At 42.3% G+C, this 21,959-nt stretch overlaps 1 protein-coding gene across 1 annotated transcript; it reads left to right on the top strand.

The window, feature by feature from the left end:
* The first annotated feature begins 658 nt into the window (after positions 1–658).
* On the top strand, positions 659–21,732 carry dhrs11a (dehydrogenase/reductase 11a). The gene is made up of 7 exons (XM_063204104.1): positions 659–917; positions 16,512–16,721; positions 19,426–19,520; positions 19,661–19,790; positions 20,265–20,357; positions 20,478–20,543; positions 20,888–21,732. The coding sequence occupies exons 1-7, from the start codon at positions 786–788 to the stop codon at positions 20,927–20,929; spliced, it is 768 nt and encodes a 255-aa protein (XP_063060174.1). The 5' UTR covers positions 659–785; the 3' UTR covers positions 20,930–21,732.
* The last annotated feature ends 227 nt before the right edge of the window (positions 21,733–21,959 follow it).

The following is a 21,959-nucleotide window of genomic DNA, read 5'->3' as shown; positions in this document are numbered from 1 at the left end:
TTTGGTTGATGGGGGACTGTTGTTGTGAAAGGGTAGGTAGATTCAATCTTTTTGTTAAAATTTTACACCCCTGAAATTAAGCAAGTTGGGTTAAATTGCTTTGACGTAGTAAAAAGTTTTTTAAAAAAGGAGCATAATTGTAACAGCATTGCGCGTTCCCTTCCTGCACGACCTCTTTAAATGAGGGTAGAACACTAACAGAGATGCATCTTTGTTCAAATGTATCACAATCGGTGCATCCGCAACATTGTTGCTGCACGATGTTACACCCACATAAGCTACACTGAACAAGGGGCTGTCACTGGAAACATCACCTCTCCAATGTCGCGCAGATTGCTGGACTGGAATGTCAGGTGCGTTCGTTCAAGTAGGCTACACTTCGAGGACATCAAGACAACTGCATGTATGCTCATTTGCCATTTCTCACCTGACAACCACTGAAACGCTATCGTTGCATTGCCTACTCATCACCAGCGACTGCGACTAAATGGGCTAAAGCTCTATCAGCGTGTTATTTAATATTGCATTGTACAACTAGAAGGCAGTGATGTGCGTGTCATCGAAAAATCCCTCTGAAGTCCCTCCTGAACACCTCTTTGACTCCACGAGGGTTGGGCAATGCGACCGCCCGCCCTGCCACTGACTCAAATGATTGGCCAACGCCAATGCGAAGCTAATTGAACTCCTGACGATACGAAATTGCGCGGAAGTGATCAACTTGGCACTGTCCAGCGTTTGTATGAGCAACCTCATATTTTCATAAGTCTTTGTCTGCAACAGGAGAAATGGAACGCTGGAACGGAAGAGTTGCCCTCGTTACAGGCGCCTCGGTCGGGATAGGAGCGGCTGTTGCACGCGCGCTCGTTCAGCATGGGATGAAAGTGGTCGGATGTGCCAGGAGTGTCGATAAAGTGGAGGTGAGTGGCCCATGAAAAGCTACTATCTAGAGTTTGCCTCGTGTAATGGACACGCTGCTGTGATATACATTATGTTTACCTTGTTGGCTTGTCATCCAAACATGGGGTGACAATGGCTGTTGAGAAGTTGTCTAGAGCCACACAACTCGTGCCTGTCATTTCTGGCAGGAGGGGCACTTTGGCAGTGAGAGTCGACCATCCCTCTGTGCCAGTTGAAAGTAGAGGATTAGGCAGTCGAAATGTTTCCCAGCAGTGGTAGTTAATCAGTCGTAAAAACTTTTACGACCTCAGCATCATTTATGACTGTTGCAATGCAGATAGTAACTAGGACATTGTTTTGTTCAAATCGTATTTCAGCCTGTGGATTGTCTTAACAGTGTGCTGCAGCCCATGCAAAAATGCTGTGGGTGCTAGTTTGTGTTATCTTGCTTCTTGTAGGCCTAGGCTAGCCTATAAATCGGGGTTCTTTCAGGATTTAAATAATTTCACAAAAACTCAGAGGAAATGCTACAGTGATGGGCCTACTGGATAGGGAGACATTTTAAGAATAGGTGATGAACCATTATAGGCCATTTGTGGTTTCCTCAACCCTCCAAATTGTGTCTTGGATTAAAGTGATCCTGGGAAAAGTGGAGGAACAGATGCAGTTCTATGAAAACTTTATTTTCTTGGAAAGGACAAGCCCCCCTAATGCTAAGTAAAGTAATTCAATAAAATAGTGTTGGCACTACCCCGTACCAGAGAAAGAACTTTACTTATCATCTTGTTAATTTTGATTAAATGGCCTAGGTGGCCTAAAATTAAGTAGGTTGTGAAAGTGATGAGCAAATATCAAAAATATATCAGAGGAATGTTACTTTTAAAGACACTTGAATAAAGTGTTGTTTTCATAGTGTTGTGAGTTCATCTTGGTTACAGTTGTATGATCTCACTCAAAGCCTGCACACAAGTAGAGCTCAATGCGTAATACTAGAACACCAGAATACTAAATTCAATAGCAAAGCAGCCAATGCCATCATCACACTTGAATTATTTTGAATGGCCACAGATTTGGAGTCAAGATTTTGCCTTCTGTTCACCATCATCCTACTGAATGGACAAGCCACGAGTTGGTGCCAGCCAAATGTTTTTGGCAGCTCTCTCAGGCAGGCCATGTCTGCTAGCTTCGAAGAAAAGGCACTGCAGCTGAAGCAAGACTATTGAGACGGGTGGACGAGACACGTGTGGTCTCCATGGGTATCCTCTTGGAATGGTGGTGTGCGAGCGGCCAGGGTGAAGAACATACTCGATGAAACTCTAGGCCAGCAGCCCCACCACACTTACCAACATGCATACAATGTGTATGATTAGTTCAGTCCCATTAGCTGTATAAAGGGGGTTATAGAGTAGCCTTTCTTAACTGGTGGGTCGGGACCCTAATGTGATTCACGCACAGTGGGTCTGGGTGGGGTTTCGGAGCTTGTACAGCAGTGAGCAAAATCAAACTACATGCCAGACTGCTGCAGTAGTTGAAATGGTAACTCTTTAATTTGATATCAGCTGGCTTACTTCAGGAAATGTGGAGAGTGTAACATCATAGCCAGATGTGCATTAGTATTGATGTATATGTTATTGGGGGGTAGTTGTGACTTATTTCTAATGATCAGTCACAACTTGTGTTAAAAAAAACCCAGTTAAAACCCATTTGGTTATCCTCTAGATTTATACTGTAGGTTTAAGATTGTATTAAAGATTTTGTTTTTGGGGGTCTTTTTCGACTTTATTCGACAGGACAGTGTGAGAGGTGGACAGGAAGCAAATGGGGAGTGAGACGGGGAGGGGTCGGCAAAGGACCCGGGCCGGGAATCGAACCCGGGTCAGCCGCATGGTAGGCGAGGCCTACCGGTTGGCTACGGCAGTGCCTTTATACTGTAGGTTCTGATGAACAATTAAGCTTACTGAGGTGAGTTACGCAAAGATCGTTTTTTTTTTTATAAACTTGTTATGACTAATTGAATTTCCTTTCTGGTGCTCTAAAGCAATTGTCTGTAACAGAATATGAAAATCCATAGCGCTGTACACTTGCATAAGACATGGCCTTGGGTGACTGGATTTTATTGTAGTTTGATATCTAAATTTCCTTCCACATCAATAAAGCATCTGTCTGTATGTGTTGGTCTGTCTGTCAGTCAGGCAGTCATTATTGATAACCGATAAGAGAGATTTGAGGTTCTTCGTGCCAGCATTCTCCTGTAGGAGTATGCTGATGCTATAAAAATGTATTTTAGGCTCTTATGCCCTGGATAGTATGATCAGAGAGAATGAAAGGAAATGAGTGGGAGAGAGAGAGCTGGGAAAAGATTGGAAATGACCACAAATAGAATTCAAACCCGGGTCCCCAGGTTTATGGTCCAATGTCTGCCCACTTGGCTATGTGTGAATGTTACGTTTGAAGGCTGTAGACTTATTTCAACATAACATTGGAAACAGACGTTGTGTTGCAAGGTACAGTAGATGTGGTGTCAGGATGCACACATACTCTATGACCCTTAAGTCAAGCATGCAGGGCCTGCGGAGTCATCATCGTTTCCCACATGGAATCACTAAAGATGGACTTTAATGCTGAGTCTGCTAGAAGAGCTGAAGGGGCGTAGCAGTGGAATTAGCTGCATTTTGCCTGCCCCATGATTGCATAATGGCCATTCTTAATGGAACTATCATGCTTTCAACATATTTTTAAGTCATGATTTACATGCCATCTGTTTATCAGCCAAATAGTACAAATTATTCAAAGCTTGTGCAAAGGTATTGTCTGAAAATTTATTAAACATGATGAGTCAGTCCGCGTGGTCTCTTCACCTCTTCCCTTCCAATCTGCTTGCGGAACGAATGAATAACAGACAAGGCCAGGAAGAGACCCCTACTCTCAGCAGTTATCATCCTTAAACTACTTCCCACGCATCCTCCAGGCCTTTGAAATAGGTTACTAATTCATGTGAAGTGGACATTGACAACGGGTGTTAAGTGGACCCAGTGCTCTTGACCCCTGAAGAATCCATCTGAAGGTTTCACAGCCTGTGGATAGATAAACTGCTTTTCTGAATGAGCGCTCAAAATCAGAATTGCCTCACTTCTATGAAGTGCCAAGTTGTATCAAGCAACATTGAGTGACCACAGACTGGGTTGTATTCAACAGTGAATAGACAAACATGACTTCAAATATTACAGTAATAAATAAAAGCAAGCGTTTCTGCATAGCTGGTGTTTTGGTCACATTGAATATAGTGGATTAGTGAACATCCCACTTGCATGTAGTTTGGGGTATTAAGTGGGATCTTGTTTACCAAAGAATGGAGTGCTTTAAAGAGATGCAGATACATGTGAACATGTTGCTGGCAGGAAATAAATGCACAAGTTGCAATGTTGCAATTTAGATTCTGAAACGAATTCAGCCATTGCCCTAGGCTGGGCCCGCCCATGCTTGCTGTGAGGCTGCATAAAAGTTCACAACAAACTCAGCCTGGCCAAGCTGGCTATTTCTATCCATCTCAAATTGCCTTTCCCATTTGGGCACTATACGACTATAAGACACAATCAAGCATTTCCAATTGGCAAGATGGACAGAGTTGTAAAGTAGAAGTACTCTTACATGAGTAATTAAAACACCAGCAGCATGATATTACAAAGTTGAAACCATGTAATATCATACCTTTTAGTGTTACAATTGCATTTAGAGTACTTCTGTTTCATACAACTCTGGGGATGGGGCAAGTACCTTCAAACAGTAGCACATACAGAGGCATTTGATAGACTCAGATTAAGCCCGCTCTAAAATTATGACGGCTTGGCCATACCAAGCTCTCCAGAGCTTTGTGGTCACCATAACCAGACTACCAGTGTCCTGCTTTTTGAGGTGAGTGTGCTTAATCACCCTTAATCATTACCTCTCAGGCCACTGACAGGCGCTGGGTCTGATTCGCTCTTGCCTTCTTCTGTGGCTCTGGTCAAAGTGGCTTGAAAGCCTCACGTCGTGGTTAGAGATTTGATGAAAATGAGAAGTCTTGCCCTTTTTCCTCTGCCTTCCACTACTTTGTGTGTGTGTGTGCGTGCGTGCATTTGTATGTGCATGTCCCCATGCACCGTCATCATGTTTTAGGTAAAAGCAGAGATGCTTGCTTTTCACCTCTGCAAGCCTTGCACTATTTTATCTGTGTAGCTGATGAATCGCCCACATACACCCATATGTACATACATGCTGACTATCAGTCAGGATTATATCAAGATCCTGAAAAGAAAATCCTACTCATCCTATTTATGTTTTGCCTGCATTGAATTCGGTAGTCATGTCCATTGCAGATGTGCATGTCTCCGTTCTTGTTGTGCCTGAAGCTCAATATAATTGCAAGGCATGATTCATTTTGTCAAAGTAGATGCACGCACATCCCACCTCACTGAGGCCAGACGCAGGGCAAAAACATACTGGTGGGAAGAAAAGAAAAGAAAAGAAGTCTGTACACTGACGACTTCAGTTAATAAGGTTAAATTAAAGCACAAATTAAAGTGTACCTCCTGGGGTATCACTTTTAATTGCAGAGCCCTAGTAGTGTGTAGTCTAAAATGTGTTTCTACGTGCCAGCAAGTAGGCCTAGTATAACCTTTACCCATAAGTCTAGCCTTCTGTATCTGCTTCTACATATGTGTTCTCTGGACAAAATTACCTTGCCTAGGGAAGCATTACCTTCATTGCCTCACGGTTGGGATAACCCGGCTTTTAGCCCAGTACTTTGCCATCAGGGCCCTTTTGGATGTCTAGAAGAGGCCTGTGGGAAGAAGCACAGTGATATTACTGCTGGCACGCCTGGGTAGCTCCGAATGAGAAGAGGGCTCCATGGAGTGTGATTTGGACAGGGCTAGCAACTGGCATCGGAAGGGCTTGAATAGTGAGCGAGTGATTTTGGGGTTCACTGAGTTCAGAGAGCCTCAGAGAGAGAGGGGGGCGAGGAGTACAGAGGGAGCAGAATGGGCAAAAACATCTCCGTCGAAGCTGAGCTGACCCAGATCCAATCACTCGCTAGTAGAGTAGAAGGCTAATGGAATGCTGCTGCTTCCTCTTCATAACAGGGTTTTCGGTCTCTCCAACTGTAATATCTGAGATCTGGAGAGGAATGTGGGTATTGTGTTATTTTATTTCCAAAACACTTACTCTTCCCATCCCTCACAGACACGTGGGTGCCAGAGATGGCAGGATGTCTCTCATTTTACTTCCATTCTCATTCGCACCTACAGGTTAATCAGTGATCATTTCTTTTCTTTTTTCTGTCTCAAGTGATGGGAGAAAATACAGAAAGCTGAGCCTTACGAAGTTACAACAGTTTCCAATCCTAATAGGTTTTTTTGTCCATTCAAGCAAACATCAGATCACTGTCTTCATATTTAAGATGTTAACTGACATTTTAACACTGTAGTTTTGTCAGGAGACTTTCTTATCTAGATGTGAAGGTATGTCAGCAGGTACAGTGAGTCCAATATGTATTTGATCCCTTGCTGATTTTGTTGGTTTGCCTACTAACAAAGACATGATCAGTCAATAAATGTTATGATAATATGTATTCTAATATAGAGAGACAGAATATCAAAAAGAAAATCCAGAAATTAACTGAAGAGAATATATATTAATTTATTTCCATTTCATCGAGCAAAATAAGTATTTGATCCCCTGCCAACTGATTACAGTTCCGGGCCCACAGACCAGATGGGCACTTCCGATCAACTTGTCATCTGAATTAAAGACACCTGTACATACTAACATGCATAAAAGACACATTGAATCAGCAGAATCAGCCCATAGTATGAGTGAATCAGTCACACTCCAACCTCACCAGCATGGGAAAGACCAAATAGTGGTCAAATGATATCAGGGACACGATTTTAGACCTGAACAAAGATTAAATGGGCTGCAAAGCCACAAGAAAGAGACTAGGTATTAATGACCCAGCTGTTGATGCATTTCTTCCAAAATGTGAGGAATACAAAATGACTATCCATCAGGCTGTCTGGGGTTCTATACAAGATTTGACCTTTTGTAGGGATTTGATAATCATGAGAACAGAAAGAAATCACCCTAGAGCTGTACGGGATGAACTAGGCAATGATATCAAAGCTACTGGGACCAAAATCACTGAGAAAACTACTGGTAGCATTTAATGCCACAGAGCTTTAAAATCCTGTAGTGCACACATGGTACCTCTACTTCAGAAGGAACCTGTGCAGTCCCACCTGAGGTTTGCCAACGGACATCAGACTTTTTTTAGGATATGATAAGGAGGTGCTGTAGTCAGATGAAACCAAAATCAAGCTGTTTGGCATTATCACAATTCAATGTGTTTTGAGAAAGAGTACTGCTGTCTATGATCCCAAGAACAACCTCCTCACCATCATGCATGAAAGTGGTATCATTATGGTTTGAGGTTGTTTGTCTGGCCAAGGCACAGGACAACTTCACACCAATGAATGGATGGAGGGAGACATGTAATGTGCAATCCTGAGTGCAAACGTCCTTCCCTCCACCACTACACTGATGGGTGGGCCATTGTTGGATCTCCCAACATGACAATAATACACAACATACAGTCAAAGCAACGAAGGAGTGGCTCAATAAGAAGCATATTAAAGTCGTGAAGTGGCCTAGACAGTCTCCAAATATTAACCCTATAGTAATTCTATGGAGAGAACTGAACCTCCCATTTGCCAAGCTACAGCCACAAACTATTAATGTTTTAGAGATAATGTGCAAAGAGAAATGGGCAAAAATTGTTTCTACTATATGCACAAACATTGTCATTAACTAAAAGAAGCATCTAACCTCAGTGCTAGAAAACTAGGGCTTTGCCACAAAGCACTTTATCTTCTTTAGCTAGAGGGGTCAAATACTTATTACCCTAAATTAAATACAAATAAATTAAAATATATTATTTTAAGTTATTTTCTGGAATTTCTTTTTGATATTCTGTCTCTCCATATTTGAATACATATTATCAGAAATGTATAGACTGCTCATGTCTTTATTAGTGGGCAAACGGGCAAAATCAGCAAGGGATCAAATACATATTGGACTCACTGTATAGCTGAGCCCACATTGTAAGTGTAAACACCAACCATCTCTGTGGACTTCACTTCATGTTTTTATTTTATTTTAATCATGTCATCTCCCTCACATTTTCTCCATAGCTACAACGCTGGCCACAGGTGTTTGCCTGTCCATGTCTGTCAACAGTTGCCCCAAGAAAAAGGAAGGAATTTTCCTCAACCCCCTGCTTGTGCGTCCATGTGTTGAGAGAAATGTTTGAATTGGTTCCTTCCTGCATTTGGCCTGTGTTGTGACTCGTGTCCCACCACACCCCTCTGCTCAGCAGGCCTCTGCTTAGCCGCATGGGCAAGCTACCTGAGAAATGCCAGAACCTGGCTCAGTAGTAAACCAAGTTAAGTTAACCTTCAGGTAGTGGGAAATCATCTAATAGAAGAGCCTGGAGTCCACATTTCATAACTAAATGACACCCGTGTCCCATCCGTTAGCAGGTTTACCACTTCCTGTAGATTAATTTAGCTAGGTTTATCATTTAACCATGTTCTTGGAATACTTCACTGCACAGTGCTGACATATTACTTTGTTTATCTCTGTCATTATGTCACATTTGTCACTTATATCACATTACCGGTACAAAAAAAGCCCTTTCACTGAGTATGAGGGATTTGGTTATGTTGGTGTTTGATCATGTATGCTGGTTCAGGCAGACTCCTTTGTCAATGTCACACAGTTAATTTTTGTTTGTTTGTTTTGAAAGAGAGGAAGTGACTCCGCATTTCTGACAAAGTTGATGTGCTTATGAATTGTATGAACAGAGACCACCATCCATTTTAAACTATTCAAAAAAATAACCTTTTCGGGGGGTAAAAGTCACATTCCCTGTCAGCAATCGCATTTGTGTTGCAGATTAAAACGTTTCTCCATGACCTATTTTGTGACTGTGGCTTGTGAAACATACGTACAGCATTTCAGAGATGTTTTCAAACTCAGTCACACCCACCCTATCAGGATCATAACTTGTGTGATTCCCAAAACCACATTTGAACATCTACTTGCCCTCCCCACTTGCCTTCTGGCTCACTGATCACTCCCAAAACCTCAGCCATTCTTGAGTCACCAGGAAAGTCTTCACTGATTAGGTGTCCCATGTTTATAGTAAGTTTCTCCTTATTTCCACTGGAAAACTGTTTTTCAACAGTAGAACCATGGGAGATTATTCTGGCAATACCTGTATGTGAAGTGTTGTGTTCTGTTTCTTAAGTCACCTGCCATGGACTAAAGCTGATCTCTGTTTAAGCCTATGCAACGACTAAAAGTTATCAGAAAAGTTACACTCAATGTACCCACCAATGCTCACAAATTTCAGAAATCAATTTTTTTCCATGTCACATTTTTGCATCATGTTGCTGCTTGTTATTTGTCTTCAACCGAATCTCTTTTTGATGAAGGTGGTTACCTGGCTCTCTCAGCAGATCTGTGTGTTTCCGCTCAGCTTCACGAGAGCCAAGTTGGGTTTCCTTCCTGTGGCATCATATTAAAAGGCCATCATTGTTGTATAATAGTCATTGACATTATTTTATATGGCGGTAATGACTCTTGGTGAATGGCCATCTCTACACATGCACTATACACACCAACCTTTGGACTTACACCGTATCAACATGGCATCATACCAGAGGGTTACGGTAACACGCCGACTTGAACCGTCTGTCGGGGTTGTGCATCATGACTTGGCATGTCGACTCGTGCTTCACGACGCCCTGTGACAGGCTAGGTTTAGACATGGCTTTGGTCAGGGCACAATTTTGCCACAATTTCTTCATTCTTTCTTATCTTCAAGGGATGCTTGTTTCGCTGTTCTTGGCAAAAGTAAAGTGGCAGAAACATTGCTTTACTGACCGTTTAGGGTTAGGCATGGTTTTGGTCAGGGCACAGTAGAGCATTTTTCTTTTAGCAGCAAAAAAACGGTGCATGTAAAGAAATTGACAATAAAGCTGACTGAACTTGACTTGACAAAAGCTCACCAACACAGCAGGAAAACTGTACAAATGTGGTCATGTGACAAAAGTACTTTCTCACGGCGTTAAGCAGCACGACTACTTGCTAAGGCGTCACACCTCAAGGCAGAATGCACTGGCGTGAAATAAATATGCCTTTGCATGATGCGAGTCTGACTGTGTTGATGAGCGTTAAGTGCATGTGTCAAGCCGTAAAACATAATTGTCCGTTGTAAGATGACCTCTGAACGGAAGCCTTGCCCTTTGCAAATACAAAAGCAGATTCCAAAAAAGTTGGGACACTTGGCATTTTGTGAATAAAATAAAAATGCAGGCATTTTCAAAACACTGTTAATAAGGTAGAGCATTGTGTACTTTCATCAGTTGTGAAAGTCAAGCAGAATTATTGTTTTGAGGTAATTATGTGATCATTTAAAATTTCACCCCTGCAACAAATCCCAAAAAAGTTGGGACGTGGCCAATAAAATGTTTTTTTTATGCTGGATAAGACATAACACAACACAAGGGAGGAGACTTAACGATAATGATTTTATTCAAAAAATAGATATTTTGATGTGCAAGACATGATTTCAGCAGCTCAACTGATAGGTGTGTTCTTCAACTTGTTTACCTTCTTGTTATTCTTCTTGTTGTTCTTGTTGTGGCAGGCATGTGGGTGGTTGACGTTTAAGGGCGTAACGCAAAAAAAAAAAAGTTTTTCCAATTCCTGAAAAAAACGATGGGAAAAATTGGGAGAAAAAATAGAAAAAAATAAAGCTCATAGTGGTATGTGGAATTTCGCCTCATTTTTGCCATTTTTGGGAAAATGTGGCCTGCGGTGTGACATCCTTGGTGTGACATTTCTGTAAGATACAATAAAAGTATTAATATTCTGCACAAACATATCCCCCATGCTCTTTGTACTACAGTATTGTTCCTTTAACCCCCACCCCACACACACACACTACTAGCCACCCGCACCCCCACCCCCATGCATTGTACAGGCAGATTACTGTGATTTTGTATACATGACTGAAGTCTTAGATCATGGTAACTAGATAGTGATATTGTGTTTAATCTTAATATGTGTTTTCATTTATAAAAAACTTTTCCTTGCCTTCTATAAGAGCAGTCACACCACAGGACACCATCAAATGAAATTAAGCATCGCGTGACAGAAACATTGCAATATTATGTAGACATATTAAGAGGTGAAGAGTCACCTTAAACTTCCAGACCACTCTCCAATAGCTGAGGTACTGACTGGTTAGGAGCCTGTCTTTAAGACCCTTGTAGTTGGCCTTGCAGCTGCCCGTTCACAAACATTGACATACATGTCACCCCACAGGACGCAATTTGTGTTACGAAATGGAACTTGTAGTTAATATTATACTGTCTTGAATTTTTTTCACATTCACATATCTTAATATCAAGTTAATATTTATGCAATCATGCCAAATGCTTCATACATTTTTCAAAATGCTGTTGGTTAATTTATATATATATTATATTCCAGGTTTCATTAATGTTACAGTCACACCGCAGGATATTTGACATATAAACCTTTACATAAATCTTAACAAAAATGTTTCTTCTCATCTAAGACTAATATGAAACATAATTTACCACATCTTCTTTATTGACATTTGTTTTTAAGAGGAAAAATAACAGTTTTGTAGGTTTTTAACCAATGTTACGAAAAAACAAGGCGTCACGTCTCCCACCCATATCCTGACTGCAAGAAAACAATTTAGTCACCTGTTTACTTTTATGATGGACATGCACTTTTGGAGCATAGTAGAGATGGGAATTTGCCATCATTATGGGGCAATATCTAAAGCTCCAAAATATAATGCCTTGGTAGCTATGTATGCTATTTAAAGTTTGTATGCATCAATCATTGTAATGCTCGACATGAGTAAAAAGATCATAACCAAGGCATCTCTGCACCCCTTACCATCATATACAGGTATGCTGTCTTTCAGACTGACTACTAAATCAAGCTGAAGTTTTCATTTTCTATATAACCTGGAGGGAGCATGACTCCATTATTTTAAAAAAGGATGAAATATTTCCTATTTGGTAATCAGAGGACAGTTTCACGTCTTCTAGGTCCATCTACAGTAGAATGAGCTTTGCCGCATGCAAGACTGTTTAATGTCTGCATTATGTGCATTAATCAAGTGTTGTGTTTATGGTAATTTTTTCAACAGCTGTCATTGTTGGAGTGTCATAGTTTGCTTATTGACAACGGGTATGTCATGATCTCATAACTCGTGCAATGATTTCACAGGACTCTACATTATGAATATAGGCTAGGCCCTCAAAATATTCACTACAGAGTCTCTCTGTGATGTTATTTTATTTGTGCATTCATGCAGTCAATATAGTTCATTTTAAAATATTCTTCCTTCTGTTATTTTTAGAATCATACAACTATTACACCATGTTTTGGCCCTGTCACAACTGTTTTGAGATTGGTTGCATGGGTGTGGCCTGTGGAACTTGAGTATTGCAGTGCATTATGGGGATTGTTGTCACAAATCCACAAGCACTAAAAAGTCATTTTCTGCCTTTTCTCGGCCAAGAAGGCACCAAATTAGAAATGTATGCTACTATTCTACTACATATATGACCCACTTTCTATACATGTTCATGTCTCCACCGGTGGAATGACCCTTTAAGATGTGGATCCATCCCACAATTTGGCTGGTAGATTATTTTGGGGGTGGTATCTACAAGTATATAGAGCTAATTGTAGTTTGAATTTCATTTAGAAATAAACCGTAAGCCAGAAACTGAAAGCAGTTTCACTTCACTCTGTAGTAATGTACTGTACAGTGGTCATCGTTCTGACGGGGAGAATGGGATTGTTGTGGACCTTTCAGCTTTATGAGTTGTGTGTGTGTGTGTGTGTGTGTGAGTGTGAGTGTGAGTGTGAGAGAGAGAGAGAGAGAGAGAGAGACTCTCTGTTTGAGCTTACTGGCCGGTGTGTATGCGTGCGCGCTGCAACCTCATTTCCTGTCCGTGATCTTCTCCTTGAGACCCCTCTCTGGTCTCTCCTGCATTCCTTACCCTGTTGCCATGCCAACCTTTGGACTGAGAGAAGGGGGTGATGGGTTGTGTCTGATCAAGAGTTCCACTGATGGAGACGGACGACCACCTGAGGGGCGTGTGTATGTGTGTGTGTGTTTGGGGGGGAGTGTCTGTTCAGGACCTCTTGCTGATCGGGGCCGGATGGCCACCTGAGGGCTTCTGATGCCTGGTCATTAGTGCCACTGGTACCCATGTCACCTCCACACTGGGAACACGGCACCACGCACTGTAGCACAGTCACACTCACAGTCACTGTCACTACTCATTTTCCTCTGAGAAAAAATCTGTTCTCTCTCTCTCTCTTTCTCTCTCTCTTGCGCTCTCTCTCTCCCTCCCTCCCTCCCTCCCTCACTCTTTCGCTCTCCTTTTATTTGAAAGGAAAAGGAAGTGGAAGAGGGCCAAGTTAGCATGCTCTATTTTGAATTGTTGTTGTGGTGTTGTTGGTCTAAATAATTCTGTGTAACGTCTGAGAGGTTGTGAATACAGACGATTACGTCACACCTGTTTCATCAGCTTCCTCCGCAGTCATAGGCCTATAAATGCTTTATTCTGCACCTGTGGAGTTATAAACAGAACAGGTGGGATGTTGACAAAAGTGTTATTTACGGACTCTTTTGTTTTTTGGGGGGGATTTTGGTGCAAAGAAAACAACATCCATTTCCTGTGTTGAGTCTTTTTCTTTGAAATGTTACCTCCGTCTGCATCTGTGCGGTCTAGCCAACGCGCTTTGACTGTGTTGCTCATACTACTTCTATTTAAAGTAACTGGGAGGATGAGGGTCAGTAGCCTGGGAGCTAATTCCAAGAAGCTAGATCAGTAGTTAACCTTGATGTAGTGGTAAATGGTATAATAGAATAATCTAATTCCTCATTTTCACTACTAGATGGCATCTGTGGGCCATCTATTATTAGGTTTACCACTTCATGTTGGTTGGCTTAGCCAGGTTTATCACTTAACCATGTTCTGGGAATACCCTCCTTGTATGACCGTACTCTCATACAAATAGTATGAGAATCAATTACAGGAGGCAGGGATGAACTCTGATGAAGTTTGAAATGTTAGCATCGGATTTTACCCAATTGCTAACATTTGGTCGTGAAGTGTAATCTGCTTGTATGTCATGTATCCTCGTTCACCTCCCTCCCTCGTCCCTTGCCCATTCGCTGATTGGTCACATTGTCTGGTAACATTGCAGCTTATCTCAACACAGCAGATCAGACCCAGACCTAACATGCAGTAGGTAAATGAGAACTTTGTAAAATTGCAATACAAAGCCAAGTGAGTTGCAAGTGCTACTGCCTCGTATGGACATGAGGAGGGGTGACTTGGAACATCTTACTGTGTATGTAGCCAAGTAGAGTTACCCCGCCAGGACTCGAACCCAGACTTTATGTGGTACCATACTGGGGCTCTGACTGCTACACCAAAGAGCCAGTCAGAGCACACCCACTCCATCACACTGTATGACAACATGCTTCTCTACTGATGCCATATTGTGTAATTTGAGGAGATAATTTCCCAAAATAGTGGTGTGTGCTTCTTAACGAGCAGTGTTTACTGTTTATACCCAAAATATGAATTGCTGACCTGATGCGTATCAGCAATCTGATGACAGAGGCGTCGGCCACCATGATGCTGGCTGAATTCTAGGGCTGGACTGGGAATCTGGCATACAGGGCATTTTCCTAGAGGGCCAATGGTCCCTAGGGGCTGATAATATTGGGTTTTTGTTGTTGTTTGGTTTTTCTTAGGGACTGGCACAGAGGGGCTTTTCTTAGGGACTGGCACAGAGGGGCCCATTGGTCCACCTCAATATAGACAATGGACTGAGTCAAGCAGGATTTAGTATGAAATCAGCTATATGTGAGGGGACCGTTTAAGACACAAATGCCCAGGAGTTTTTTTTTTTTAAGTCCCAGTCCAGCCCTGGCTGATTGCCTTATTCTTAAGCTGAAACATGCTGACTAGAAACCTCAGTAGAGTAGATCTGCCGAGTAGCAAGCAAGTTGGGAGAAAATCACTTCCTTTTTTTTAATTACTTTTGATTGCCTTTTGAGGTTCTCGTGGGCGAAGACCACTGTCATTAAAATTCATTCCAGAGGGATTTTTGTGTGATCGACAAGGATGGGAAATTTTATTGAATGCTGCAGTGTCCTAAAACGTGCCTTAACTGAAGCGATGATCATTTTAATGCGGCTGTATTATGCAGAACATATGTCAGTGGGACCTCATTTATGGTGACATGATGACTTGATGGATCTCTCACAAGACGTGTGTGTGCGTGCATGCGTGCGTGCGTGTGTGCGCACGCAGCTGTGTCAAAAGTTGAAGTTCATTCTTAGTGCAAGTGCAACATTAGCACATCATATCACTTAATTATGACTCCAGTCCAGTTACTCCACTGTCCCTAATGAGGTAGATGGATGTGCTACTAGGGGTGTCACAATAACAGGTATACCGTTAAACCACGGTAAAAGGCTGACGATAATAATCACTGCTTGAAATAAAAAAAAATACCGTACCGTACCGGATAACTGTACCGTACACCGTGACACTGTGAGCCTTTCCAACCTCTCATCCAAGTCTGTTGATATTGCCACACAGGCACACATTGTTGCCTAACACCTAATGTCCAAGCTGGAATCATAGTGAATTGCTGAACCAATTCATTGCTACAATGAAAAGTACAAAGTGTGGCCGTTTCCTCCTCATAACTTCAGAATGACAAGCAATTCTCATGTATTGTGCCTTTAAACATGGGATTTTGATATGGTTTTGTCTTTATTTTGAAATATTTAATGAGCAACCCTTGCATCTTTCTGGAACTAATTCAGTTTGTGTAGGACTATCAATTCTTCCCAAAGATATTCAACACAACTTTTCAAAATTACCGCAATAATACTTAAAACCTTGATAATTTTTGTCACCATGAGGTACAATTTTCATACCGTGACATCCTTACATGTTATTGAAAAAAGATTTGATACCAAAAAGAATCTGCCACAGCTGCCCAGCTCAGAATCAGCTGACCGTAAGGCAAACACAGTGATGTACAGTATCTGTGGGCCAGTTACTCAGTGAAGTCACCTGTATTGAAAGGAATCTGTGGAAGGGTGTTTTATTTCTACTTTTGGTGTGCGTGTGCGCGCGCAACTGTGAGCAACCAATATTACTGATGTAACGACTGTCCCCACATGGCCACCTGATGTGTGTGTGTGTGTGTGTGTTTGTGTGTGTTTGTGTGTGTTTGTGTGTGTTTGTGTGTGTGTGTGTGTGTGTGTGTGTCTGTGATCCCATATCAGTGTACCGATCTCTCTCTCTCTCTCTCTCTCTCTCTCTCTCTCTCTCTCTCTCTCTCTCTCTCTCTCTCTCTCTCTCTCTCTCTCTCTCTCTCTCTCTCTCTCTCTCTCTCTCTCTCTCTTTCTCTTTCTTTTCCAGAGGCTAGCTGCAGAGTGCCAGAGTGCGGGCTACCGTGGCACCCTGATCCCTTATAAGTGTGACCTGGCTAACGAGGAGGAGATCCTGTCCATGTTCTCCGCCATCCGCATGCTGCACCACGGGGTGGACGTGTGCATCAACAACGCCGGCCTGGCGCACTGCGAACCGCTGCTCTGTGGCAGGACAGAGGCCTGGAGGAACATGATCGACGTGAGTGGTGTGTGTGTCTGTGTGTGTGTGTGTGTGTGTGTGTGTGTGTGTGTCTGTGTGTGTGTGTGTGTGTGTGTGTGTGTGTGTGTTGGATATATTGTCTGTTTGTTTCTGTGTTTCCATATTCATTAAGTTAACTTTGCATAATGCGACCATATACAGTAGGCCTACTAACCTTCGACAAAAAATAGTATAGTTCAGCAGCCACTCAATAGAAGGGTAAGTTATTATTTGTCATATTTTGATAACCGATTTTAAATTCCTGCTGTGTGTGTGCATGTAGGCATGCATACACATCCATTTGCATTTTCCAGGGGAAGACAAGTTACTGTACACATATTACCATACAAATGCTGGGAAACCAATGCTACTGACACACTACTTCACGTCTTCACTGTCAACAAGCTGTTTCTTCACTGTTGACAAAGTGAGCGATATGAATGGGTTTACCCTAGGGCCTAAGGGTTGGGCTTGGCAGGGCTTTGTGTGAGGTGAGGGTCAAATTAAGGTCAAGGACGAGAAGGCCTGTTTGTTAACTGTTCCTCTCAAAAGATCAAAGTTGACAGGCTGTTATCAGTGTATAGATAATTTATGGATCTCTCAGATGTCCTGCCCCATGAACAAACAGACATATGTTCCAAATTACATTTCTTCTAAATTCAGATAACATTTAAAAGGGACACTTCTCTCTTGCCATACTTGCCACATTTATCAGCAACATACCGGTACTTGAACTCATGGCACAAGTGCTGAGTTTTTCCATGTTCAGGTATTGCACTGTTCAAAGCAGGGCTTGACGTTAACTTTTTTGCTCACTGGCCACTGTGGCTAGTGATTTTCCTGAGTTACTTACTATCCATTCAGCCTTTCTGCTAGCCAGTTTTTTTTCTTTGGAATATTTGTGCATTTAAATACAAACACTTGATGCAACTACTGTGATTTGTCTCACCAAAAATAAGTTACCTGTCAAAGTGGCTAGTAGTGAGACTGAAACTGTTGCTAGCCCTAGCCAAGTTTTACCAGCATTTGGCTAGTTGGCAGGTGCCAGTGTCAAGCCGTGGTTCAAAGTAACTTCTCATGACGTCAACTGATCCATGTTTTTTGGGTGTTAAACAAAATCAACAGTTTCTTTTTTTCGCCTTGTGACTTGGCTACATGACAAAGCTGCCTCTGCACACACACACACAAACAAATAATATATTGGCTCTGCAGTACATCACGCCACACAGGAGCTGTAGCCTACTTGTAGTGTAGTCTGCTGGCTCCCTCAGTGGTGTGATTCTTCAAAGGTCTTTGACCATTCAGAGGCCCACAACGAAAAAAAGGAAAAAAGAGGGGGTCAGAAAAAAACTTCCCACTCTCCAAGCGTACATTTCCAGTGTCTGTCCATCGGTTACCATGGTGTCGGAGATGAATGGGAGGCGAAGGGGACTGCACTCGGGAGCACGGCATTGGAGGGAGAGAGGGAGGAAGAAAATGAGAGAGAGAGAGAGAGAGAGAGAGGGAGCAGGAATGACGGAGGTATAGAGCAGCAGAGGGAGAGAGGGAGGCAGCAGGAAAGAGAAAGAGAGAGAGTGAGAGAGAGAGAGAGAGAGAGAGAGAGGGAGGAAGAATGGGAGTGAGAAGGGCGAACAAAGAACGACTCTGAAAGAGAGAATGTGTGTAGAGAAGGGAGAGAGTGTGGGAGAGAGTTTGAGAATGTGTTTATTTTTAGTCCGTTTAATTTGGACTCCGACCCAGACGGTTCTCCACTCGGCTCCTCTTCCCCCTCCTCCTTCACCTCCTTTACTCCTCCTCCTCTCCTCCTCCTCTATTCCTACTCCTCTATTCTGCCTCTCCTCCTCCTCCTCCTCCTCCTCTAGCACAGTTGCATGGTGGGCCTACATTAGCCAGTCCACTCACAACAGCTCCACTGACTCCAGCTGGGGCGCGCACACACACACACACACACACACACACACACACACACACACACACACACACAGACCTTTATCCCCGCTCATCGTGATTCTGTGAAGTTCCCATTCCAGCTTTCCAAGTGATGTAAATTACAAACTGATCACAAAAGTGTTTTTTTTTTTTACACTTGTCTCTTAGGTCTGAGCGTTTAACAGTTAAGATTTGTGACTGGATTTGAATCCCTGAGTCACATGTGTAATTGAGAAAATCACCAATGAAGATGTTTTGGTGATTTTCTTTTCTTTTTGTAGAGATACATTCTCTATTTCCTTCTTTAAGAAGTGAGCCACAAATTATTCAGATATTACCCGATTGCCATGAGTATCATTGGTATCATTGTAAAGCGCACTCTCAGATTCTAGGATTGCCTCAATATACCTGCAGGCCTATTTGCAGCCTGTTGTCCTTTGACTAGTCACATGTATGAACATTAATGGGATGCAGGGCTGTCGTCAAGTCCACCTTTGTAGAGTCCAAGACAAGACTAGACAAGTCCGAGTCCAAAAAGATTAGATTACAAGTCAAGTCTGAGTCACATGTCGGTTAGTGTTAAAGAATGAAAAGGATGAGCGTCAGTAGCGTGAATTATTGGATTTCAAGCTCCACTTTAGAATCTATGGTGGGCAGTGTTTTAAACATAATTAATACCGAAACCGGTGATTCCAAAAACCTAATTTGGCAAGAGCAGTGCCTGGGGGGGATGGCTCTAAGTTAGACTAACAAGTTGTGTTTTTTACTTGAACAGGTGAATGTGCTGGCTCTGTCCATCTGCACACGGGAGGCATTCAAGTCCATGCAGGAGAGACAAATCGACGATGGACATATCATCAACATTAACAGGTGCCATACAGACACATTCATGCATATGCTGCACACACACATACACACACCTGATATACTGTGAAGTTCATGTGTGTCTGTCTGTTTGTCTCTCTCTGTCTCTGTCTCTCTCTCTCTCTCTTTCCTGATGTCATGAGCAGCATGGGTGGTCATAAGATGTTCCCCAGTGCAGACGAACATTTCTACTGTGCCACCAAGTACGCAGTGACGGCGCTGACTGAGGGCTTACGGCAGGAGCTGCGGGAGGCCAAGACACACATCCGCGCCACGGTAATGTGACATGGCAGTGCCTGTGGAGAAGCCACCTTCAGGAATTTAAGAACCTGTTATGCAGTTGTTTGGTTTATACACTTGATACTGACATAGGTACAAAAATCCTTTCATCTTTTTTAATGAAAAACATGTAGCCTCTGGAAGCACAAGAAATCCACACATTAACTCATCATTTATGATGTATCCAGTTCAATTTAAGGATGAATTGTATCAACAAATGGTTCGATATTTTACTTCCTGGGTCCAAAAAATGGCTAGATCAAATGTGTTTTGAGTGGTTCCTCCTCTGGTGTCTTGATGTACTCCAAGCTTTTGCCGCCATCCTCTTAGACCTAAACTGACTTGCCCTGTATCTCACAGTCTAACTGGGCCAACATTTGGGTTAAAGCATCTGTCAATCCGCTTGGAATGTTTTCTTTATTTTTTTTTATCTGAAATAGATTGCATGGAATTTCTTTGTTGTTTCGACAGTGTATTTCCCCAGGCATCGTGGAGACAGAGTTTGCTTTCCGCCACCACAACACAGACCCAGAGAAGGCTGCCGCAGCATATGAAAGTATAAAGGTCTGTGTGAATTTTTTTTGTTGTCTGTGTGCCAGGCCCTGAATAGTACATGTCGTTCACTGCATAATTGGGAAATGCATATGTAAAGACTGTTTGTTTTTTCTGCTTGTTTTTTTTCAGTGTTTGAAAGCTAAGGACATAGCCAGTGCTGTCATGTACGTACTCAGCGCTCCTCCACACGTTCAGGTGAATTTATTTTATCTTCGTAGGCCCTATGCAGAATAGGACCGCCTATTCCTTTTATACGACTGGAATGAACTGTTGTATGTCACATGAAATTGCGGGAATTGTACGGGAATTTCACGGGAATTATAGGCGTTGGCTGTTTTGTTAAATTGTAAGTCTTCGGCCAAAGACCTTCCTCAGGATAGCTTGTAAAGTAAAATAGTTATTGTGCACTGTGCAGAAAATGTTCTTCCAATTTCCATTTCCCCCCCCTGTGTGGTACCCTTATAGTTGTGAATGTGTGTGATCCCTCAATGTAATGTGTCAGTCTAAAGCAAACAATCTATATTTGTTTTGTTATTTAGATAGCAGATATTCAGATGTGGCCTCTGGAACAGGTGCTATAGCAACAGGATTGAAGGGAAATAGCCCGACTGGTGGAGCGCATGATGAAGACGGCAGTCTCGGCCGCTGGTCCACAGTCCCACAGCGCCATCTGCTGGACAACACCTAGTTTACAGCCTGAGGAGCACAGAATGTCCATCTGGCGGAAACAAAAACAAAACTTCAAGACTGTTTTCGTTTCTCAAAGGGGATATACCATGATGTGTGTGTCCCTGTCTGGAAGGTGTAGTAATATCCCTCCGGGTGTGGGGGAATAATTAAGGCTGTTGTCTACACGTTCAAGGTGTGTAGTTGTAAATAGCCTTTCATGAAAACAACTGTAACAAAAAAAGAGAGATGCCATCAAGTCAGGCAGCCGTATACTGAGATGCTGCTTGCGAGGGATCTCTCTGTGGTCATACATTATCACACAACACCTTTTTTGTTAAAAGGAAAGGACGAAGGCCAACAGTGACTTTCATTCCGCTGTTCTTCGGTAGTATTTCCTTTATAGACATAATAGTGTCTGTGTAGTGGGATGGAAGATACTTGTTCATTTGCCTTACACTCCATGTCACCCCAATGTACCTCCCTGTTGTAACTCAGGGAAAGGGTATAAGCACCGTTCCACCACATTTCACATCCATTCATATAGAAAATAACACTAACACTCTACGATCTGGCAGTTCTGATACTGACTCAGTATTAAATGGAAGAAGGATGTGCTGTTGCTCAGTCTTCATTCCTGATGTGAAATGAATCCTGAGCTATGTGGTTGTCATACACCTGAAGGCCCTCATAAAATGTGAAATTCCAATTCTGTTAAGATGTCTGTGTTGTTTTGTTTCAACATGTGTTCGGCTATTGTTCACTATTAATTGTATTTTATCTTATTTTTTGCTACTATGGAAAAGACTCTTGAATTCATAGGGTGCAAGTCAGGGGTGAGGAACCTTTTTAATTCGAAGGGCCACTTCAAATTTTATTAAGTCCTCCTAGTGCAGTTTCCACCCTTTTTTGGCATGGGACCCCATTTTGACATCCAAAATTTCT

Source organism: Engraulis encrasicolus, chromosome 7 (assembly GCF_034702125.1).
Source record: "Engraulis encrasicolus isolate BLACKSEA-1 chromosome 7, IST_EnEncr_1.0, whole genome shotgun sequence".
NCBI classification, from domain to species: domain Eukaryota; kingdom Metazoa; phylum Chordata; class Actinopteri; order Clupeiformes; family Engraulidae; genus Engraulis; species Engraulis encrasicolus.
Note: the sequence above shows the minus strand (reverse complement) of the source record. Positions and strands in the feature narration are given on the sequence as shown.

Excerpts from the sequence above, each read along its gene's own strand:
- dhrs11a (XM_063204104.1), top strand. The coding sequence starts at position 786 with ATGGAACGCTGGAACGGAAGAGTTGCCCTCGTTACAGGCGCCTCGGTC. Across the intron at positions 918-16,511 it reads GGAGTGTCGATAAAGTGGAG|AGGCTAGCTGCAGAGTGCCA; the intron begins GTGAGTGGCCCA and ends TTTCTTTTCCAG. Across the intron at positions 19,521-19,660 it reads CATATCATCAACATTAACAG|CATGGGTGGTCATAAGATGT; the intron begins GTGCCATACAGA and ends TGTCATGAGCAG.